Source organism: Triticum aestivum, chromosome 4A (genome assembly GCF_018294505.1).
Source record: "Triticum aestivum cultivar Chinese Spring chromosome 4A, IWGSC CS RefSeq v2.1, whole genome shotgun sequence".
Lineage (NCBI taxonomy): Eukaryota > Viridiplantae > Streptophyta > Magnoliopsida > Poales > Poaceae > Triticum > Triticum aestivum.
The window spans coordinates 746,981,877-746,990,019 of record NC_057803.1 but is presented as its reverse complement, the minus strand read 5'-3'; the positions used below and the strand labels follow the sequence as shown (position 1 = coordinate 746,990,019).

General features: G+C 46.8%; 1 protein-coding gene and 1 pseudogene across 1 annotated transcript; both read right to left on the bottom strand.

The window, feature by feature from the left end:
• Positions 1-1,733: 1,733 nt before the first annotated feature.
• LOC123083597 (MDIS1-interacting receptor like kinase 1-like) lies at positions 1,734-4,112 on the bottom strand. The gene is made up of 3 exons (XM_044505596.1): positions 3,443-4,112; positions 2,994-3,348; positions 1,734-1,919 (listed from the first exon to the last, which is right to left on the bottom strand). The coding sequence occupies exons 1-3, from the start codon at positions 4,110-4,112 to the stop codon at positions 1,826-1,828; spliced, it is 1,119 nt and encodes a 372-aa protein (XP_044361531.1). The 3' UTR covers positions 1,734-1,825.
• A 21-nt stretch (positions 4,113-4,133) lies between these two features.
• LOC123084572 (putative disease resistance protein At1g58400) overlaps positions 4,134-8,143 on the bottom strand; it is an 11,664-nt pseudogene continuing 7,654 nt past the window's right edge.

Below are 8,143 nucleotides of genomic sequence, written 5' to 3'. Positions count from 1 at the left end.
TACTCCCGGAAGGCAGCTACATGGAAGGGGTTTAGCTGATCTGTTTCTGACTACTTCTGATCCAGTTTCATCGCTAGCTCTTCACTGGACAGAGACACACATTCAGTCCATGCACAACATTACTGACTTGCAATTGCAAACATGGAAGGTATCAATTTGAACAACATTACCCCACTTCATTCATTTCAAGTACGAGATCCATGGAACATTACACATGCCCCAACCATTCTCGACCGAGAAAATACCATTGAAGGAGACTGAACCTTAGCCAAAAACAGTCGCAGCGCATGTTCCCCTGGCTAAGAACAAACAACAATCGGTACATGTTCTTCTCAACTCTTTGGTCACTCAGTGCAGCTCCAGTCAGCGAAAGTATCGAATTATAAGCGCGACTCACCCTCGCCCTGCAGAACGTAAACAGTACCTAGTATGATGTTATGCCAAATAGTTGCTCATGACTAGCAACAAGAAGTCTGCACACACATCCAGAAGGGAAACAAACAAGTAACAAAATTCTGGACAAACGAAGCTACTAAGAATAATATATGACAACTAGCAAGTACCAATAGGACAGCAAAATGTTCTGAGAATAAGGCAGAACAGATATACTCCCTCGGTAAAGAAATATAAGAGCATTCAGATCACTACTTTAGTCCTATCTAGGATTAGCTAACACATGAGTCCTATCCATTTGTATTGTTCCATGGATCTCGTACTTGAACAGAGGGAGTAGTTACTTGCACTTGAGTCCTATCTAGGATTTTACAAAATTGAGCTAGTAATCATATATTCATATGCACCATTTATCTTGCCATGATCCTTCCAAAAAAATACAAATGAGCGTCAGCCTAAAACCAATGTGCAAACTCCTGAGTCATTTATACAATGAGTCTTAACAAATGTATGCAGTTTTAATACTAACATGGAAATAAAAGAATAGCAAAATGGCAGCCAAGTGTGCCGCTGTTTAGGGTCCTAAAGAATAGCAACATGGACAAAGCAACAAGGCTGGAATGATGGGACTGAAGTTCAATAGGTCGCCCATATTTAGGGTCCTTCTATTCTGTTACATTCAACATATATAACAATGTTGAGAACTTCCTATTCCTAATCATTTTAAGCTGAGTTTAATACAAAGTTTATCTGAATTATCTCAATTACTTCATTTAAAATGGCAACATACCAGAATTATTCATTTCAATGCCACATTTCAATTAACGGAAGCATATCTGAGACCTGGGGAAGCCTTTTGCTATAATCTGAAAGGAAATTCATGGCTCTCCAAAAACTGGTTTAATGTTCACTTCTCATCATCCCCAATCAAGTCCACCTTGACCATCTACGACAAAAGCAAAATGGACGAAATCAACAAGACATTTACTTCCTTGAGCCACAAAATATTTCTAGCTTGTAAATCAACTCTTGATCTTATTAAACGCTTCGTCAAATTTGCCTTCTAGTTGGGTTTCGCTGATCAACTGGGATGCAGAGATCAGCTGCTGCAGGATCTCCCCAAGTCTCCTGATGGCCTGATCACTTGAGATATCTCCCTGATTTGCTGGAACTTGAGCCCTCTGACCCACAAATACACAACTTCCATTAGATCAGGCCGGAAGTGACTCCACGGCCAATCTGGATCTGTTGTCAGCATTGACAACTCAGACGGCAGTATATTAGGTGCCTTGCATTCATGCTGGAGGTTTGCAACACTCTGTTGTGCCTCTTGCCACTGGTAGACTCTTCCCTTAGTTTTGGGGCATCCTGAAGCTTTCTTGTCAAACAAAACACAAAAGCAGAGCCACCATCTTGTCTACAGTAGAATCTTTCAAAGTACCACTGAACACAGCTCTGTCAATGTTAGTTCATCTGCTGAGCTGATCTCATATGCCACTTTGCCCTTCACAACAGAGGCCGGGGTACTCCCCTTTTCGGAAAAAAAATACCGCCCTTCACTTGGACTACATCCTCACTGGTGATGCATCTGAAACAAAAAGGATGCGCCCAATAAGAATTCACGAAAAGAAATGGATATTGACACATCAGATAAATTCTTTAAATTCAAGCAGACAAGAACAAAATCTTTCACAGAATCACCATACAAACTACACTGCAATTTATAATCACTCAGAGGAGGTTAAATTTAATACTACAGTCTACCAGTTACTGATCATCCAATTTAGTAAAATACTCCCTCCGTTCCATAACGTAAGACGTTTTTCCACACTAGTGTAGTGTCGAAAAACGTCTTACATTATGGCACGGAGGGAGTAGTTGTGTTCTACACCAGGTGCCCAAGAACATCACAAATTTGCTCTCTGAAAATGTTGACAGTGGGAATACTTCCTAAATTTCGAGAAGTTGTCAGAAACATACTGTGTTGCCTACTTAACATAGTATTCTGTTACAAGAAAATCCATCTCGCAAGTTCCAAATGAGCAAGCACATTGTAGCAGACAGGAACACAACAAACTCTGTTTCCATAGCATTATGAACAACGTACACGGATAAAAGCAAGTAAAGGGCATTAGTTTGGGAGGAAGCAACATTTTGTTATAAAGGTGCTGCAATCAGGGATGCTCCTTTTCCTTTCATTTTTTCATGTGAACAATAGGGAAGGCCCTTGCTTATTCTTATTTTTATTCCTTTTATTGAAAAGGGCTTTCACACCGTTTTATATATAAAGCAATGATCATCAACAACCCGGTACAAACGCATGCCACCACAACACACGCACACACCCAAGGCAGGATACATAGGCGCTGAGCACAGCAACACCATCCCTAGCACTAACGCCACCGCAAGGAGATGAAGCCACATACGACGAACGGTGGGCTCCAAGGCGGTGCCTTCAGGAATGCTCAGCGTGTCGACCCCCGTGTAGCCAGAGGAGGGCGAAGCGGGGGTGGGATCGTGCTCGACCTGTTAAGCCAGTCAGATGGCGCGTCTTTTATTTTCTTAAAGTAACTAAGGCACTTGGTTTTAGCGTGTGGCCTTAGAGGTTTAGGAGGCCATGGAATGGGCCACGTCCACGGCTGCGGCGGAGTCGTTTGAGAGCCATCTGCATGGAGGGCCTTTGCTTTGGATCCCCAACGGTACAATCCACACCCAGCCTGAACACGGCCGCCATCTCCTCCATGTACCGTGCTTGATGAGGGATGCCCTTGTCCACGCCAGTGTTGAACATTTTCAGATGGTTTGCCATCAATTCATTGCAGTTGTCCTGAGCCAAAACTGCCAATAGACCATCTGCTCCATTGGCCAACTTCCCTGTGACTAGCTCCAGCAGCAGCACGCCGAAGCTGTAAATGTCTACCTTCTCTGTCAGCTGGCTTGCCGCGACGCCATACTCTGTAAGTAATCAGCTACAATCAGTACTAGTTAGAAGACCAAGCTAGTTAAGACATAGTTCCATTTCATGGATCGATCACCTGGCATAGCATACCTGGGGCTGCATACCCAAAGTTACCAACTGGAATATCCGCGATCGGCAATGGTTGGTTGAGCCCGGCAATGCTCATCTGCGCAGCACCAAAACTGGAGATCTTCACATTCTGCTCTTGATCAAGCAAGATGTTGTTAGAGTTGATGTTGTGGTGGACAACAGGTCTGTTGCATCCGTGGTGCAAGTGGCAGAGCCCTTGGGCCACGCCGACGGCGATGGCAATCCTCTGCGGCCAGCTCAGTGGCTGCTCGCCCCCCTCCCGCCGGTGCAGCCAGTAGTCAAGGCTGCCATTCACCGGGTACTCGTAGACGAGCATGATCGCGTCTTCCCTCTGGATGAAGTGCAGGACATTGATGATGTTGTCATGACAGATGCTGGCTAACAGGATCATTTCCGACTTGCAGCGGTTCTTGACATTGTCATCCACTAGGAGTGCTGGGTTTGCATTCTGGAACTTCTTGACCAGCAGCGTAGTCGGGAGACCAATGCCAGCGGCTCCCTGCACGTGGACTACGTACAGTTGTTCGCCCTCCCCAATCCTTCTGCTAGCCCACATGCTTCTCTGATTATTTTCAGTAAGGCTGTCGACTATGCCTTGATCGTTGCACTCGATAGGCGGCGGTGGTGCCGCAGGACGGCTGCTGCGCTTGAACCACCGTGATCCGGGCATTTCCGGCAGCGACAAGGGTGGTCAACCTGCAGCTATGAGAGGCAGAGAGACATACATGTTGGTGATTAGTTTGGCAGGCACAACAAAGATGGGTGAATCATCTGAAGAAATTTATACCAGGAATCCAGGATTCATTCAATTACCAGTGAAAAACAGATGGTAAAATTCATAACCCAGCTGTAGTATCTGGCTGACCTGCTGCTGTAGTGTAGTGCAGTAGGAGTATAGGAGGTGTTCAATTCAGTTAATGTTGCTGCTTACCGGTAACTAGAAGAGAGGGGAGCAACACAAAAGGGAAGGTGTGCGCGAAAGGAATTTGGAGGCGGTCGGAGCCGGAGAATACGGCGGCTTCGGAATTGACACGGGACACGTACCGTGGAACGGCCAGTCGTGGTGCCGTCCGACCATGGCTTCCGGGGCACACCAGCCGCAGCCGCATCTCCCGTACCGGCACACCCGTCTCCTGCGTGCGGTACGGGCACAGGCACAGCAGCCGCATCTGCCTCGCACGACGGCCTACTGTCCCCGTCCCAGCTCGCCTGAGCAACAACCACAGCGACAACAACGAACGCCTCCATGGTCTCCTCCGGATCCACAACGCCGAGAGAGCGTGGATGGGAGGGGATTAGGGTGGGGGAGAAGAAGACCATGGCTGGGAGTCGTGGTGTGTATGTTGGCAAATGGCAAAAAGGGATGGCGTGGGGAAAGGAGGAGGAGGAGGAGGAGGAGGAGGAGGAAGAAGAAGAAGATAGAAATAAGGTGGGAGGCGGGGGTCCATTTATATATCAGGCATATACATAAGCATACGTGTGCCGCCAATAAGCATATAGTAGAAAGGAGGACGTAGCAGTACCGCCCAGCCTTTTGGGTTCAAACGAATAAATAAAAAGTAAGTAGTATGGTTTTGTGCAAGAGACTCCAAAACAAAACCATGGATACGTGGCAGGGTTCAAAAAATTCGACTAAATTTCGGCAAGGTTGTCCAACATGCATTTGTAAAAAAAATGAGATTGCGTACAGTAGCACTGACACTCAATATATATACCTCGGTTCAGCCGCCGTCGTCGCTGCCGTCTATCACAGTACAGTACAGTAATGCTCTGTATCTCCACTCCATTCGGATGGGGAGGGCTACCCCTTGGGTCTGCTCTGGCGTAACTTGGTGCCTGTTTGGTTTCAATAAGTCAGGTGACTTAAAACCAGTGACTTATAAGTCACGCCTGTTTGGTTGCCATCTGACTTATAAGTCACCTGAGCACATCTTCTCACCTTATTTTTTATGTAAAGATGGTGGGATCCATGCAAAAGGGGATGATTTATAAGTTTTAAGTTGGGGTGGAGCAACTTATGACTTATAAGTTGGGGTGACTTATAAGTTCCGTTTGGTAAAATAAGTCATTTTTTGCACTTTTTAACTTATAAATTGGTGATTTATTTGGAACCAAATAGGACCTTGGTGTTCGTGTTCACGAGACAGATTATAGACGGTGAAACCGAGGCAATCCCTTTGGAAAGTGCACAACGGACGCAACAAGTCCATGTCGAGAGCTAGTTGGGGCCGGCGAAGAGTCCAATGCGTCAAACATTGGCCTTATTCTCATCAGGAGAGATCGTCCATCGCCAATGTTAGAATAATTTGAAGGCCATGGTCGATCCATCAAAGACAGGAAGTCACACGGACAAGAGAAACTAGTACACGGATATTTGTTTAACGAAATTCACAAACATGACTACACCATATCCCGGGGCATGATTACAGGCACACCTCCCCAATAGTACCAATCATATAAGCCCTCTAGGGCACCAGATAGCACTCCGACCTCGCGCCATGGGCGCCCAGACCGTCCCTCTCGTGATCTCTATCTTGACCTAACTTGATTCTGAGGGCATGGGAGATTAGACATGGTTGATGACGATTCTCGATCTTTCATCTCCACGGAGTCGCAAAAAAGTGTACGCTCGACACCGGAGTTGATGCACATAGCTCACGTCAAAGGCGACCCGCCTAGAAGGGCCGTACACAAGCTATCTGCGGGAGTTTTTGTAGACCAGGAACCCCACGCGCCCGGGAGGGACCCTGTCTAGACGCGCGGCGGCTATAGGTTGCCTTTGGTCGATTCGCTCGCCCCTAGAGCCTCGTGGATCGCTGCCCTTCAACACGAAGAACGAAAGAGAAAGAACAACAGAGAGATGCAAACTTAGGATAAAAAGTATATGGGTTCAGCATGAGCTACAGTGCATCACCCCTGGCATCGAGGATACACGGTGACGTGTTCGTGTGTAAACACACTTTTTCACGACTCTACCGGGGAAGAAGCTTCGAACGGTGTCTAGCCCGTTCTTGCTATAAAGAGTTCGTTATCTAGGGTTTGCAATCTACAAAGCAAAATAATCTCTATGCTCCAACTTCAAATTTTCGTAACATGAACATATGCATCCTAACTTTCATGCATCATGAACATATGCATCCTAACTTTCATGCATCGGCAACCCCACAAATCCATATACCGATGAGCAACACGATGGGTTCGATTAATCAAGTTGAAACACCGCATATAAGAACTTCCAATAGCATGCAACAAAGTTTTTCACCTTTTTATTCATCTGCAACTAACTTGTAATATATTAATCCAAACATATTGGGAAATTGGCCATGCTACTACATTTTATTGGGCCAATTACCCACAACCATCATATGCTACTCCTCATACTGGTATTTTTTAGCACCATATGCAACTGTAGGTATTCATAATTCATCTCCAACCTCGTCAGTTGGTTGTCGAAGCGACAGAACACAGTATCCTGCTCGAGCGCAGAGACTGAGTATAGAGGCATCGCCAACACCATTGCCGAGGCTTGCTGGTTGCGGCAATTCCTCACCGAGCTTCGTCACCCACCATCACGAGCTGCCGTTGTCTACTATGACAACATCAATGCCATACCATGTACATGTCGAGCATCAGCGGACAAATCAAGCACATTGCGATTGACCTAACTTCGTCCATGAGTGTGTCTCTCGGCGAGGTGCGTGTCTTGCATGTCCCAACGACATCACAGTTTGGCGACATCTTCACGAAGAGGCCCCCTACTAGTGTGTTCGTCGATTCCTGCTCCAGGCTCAACATTGTCGACCAGCATGCTTCGGCTGCCGGGTGCCGGGGCGAGGTTGGAAACCTCACCATGTGTGCAACAGGCGAGCCGGAGTCCGACAGCGCCCATGCTCCGGCGCACGTCGCGTCTGGCCATGTAACCACGCACGGCGTGATCTTCTCTTCTGTTGTACCAGTACCTACCTATTTGTATGTGCGGGTGTGTGTACCAATGTATATAAACACTTGTAATGTACGATGATCAATATACAGTGAATCATCTGCCTTACACGCGCTGGATTGGTTGCCCTCGGTGATGAATTCACACAGGAACACTGCCCCAAGCCTCAGGAGAGTGAGCGGGTTTGCTTTGTTCCTTTCTTTCTTAGGGGCCTCGGCTTTTCAATCCAAAAAAAAAACTTCCGTTAGTATCATTTTTTGTGTTATATGACTCATATTTTGTTTGTCAAATTCATGGTCAAAGTTAGGCTTACTAAATTAGTTGACACGACAAGTTAGTTATATAAAATCATTTTTCCCCACAGGAAATTCATCCAAGCTTAACAAGTTTCCCTTACAAAAACTTAATAAACAAAAGGAATTCAAATTAACTAAATAAACATGCCGCCTCTTCGGACATGCCAGCACACTGTACGGCATGTATGAGGGCCCGGTGCGACGCTCGGGTGGCATTGCTACCCCCCAGGGCCCCCGTCCCGCCTAACCCTGTAACGTTTGACCACGGGATCTAGCCCTTTGACTTTGCACGGACGGGTTTTGACCAGTGGAACTATCCACCCGGTCGTGTTAGGTCAGCCCATACGAACACTTTAGAGCAACATCCGGGCCAAACCCACAGTAAGATCCCCTCCGTGTAGACCCGACGCGTCGCGGCGCCGTCCGTGTGAGGGGGCACACCCCGGAGACGCGTGTCGCCTCTTC

Coding starts and splice junctions, on each gene's coding strand:
- LOC123083597 (XM_044505596.1), bottom strand. CDS start 4,112: ATGCCCGGATCACGGTGGTTCAAGCGCAGCAGCCGTCCTGCGGCACCA. Junction 3,349..3,442: donor CTTTGGGTATGCAGCCCCAG/GTATGCTATGCC, acceptor GATTACTTACAG/AGTATGGCGTCGCGGCAAGC. Junction 1,920..2,993: donor CATGGCCTCCTAAACCTCTA/AGGCCACACGCT, acceptor CGAAAAGGGGAG/TACCCCGGCCTCTGTTGTGA.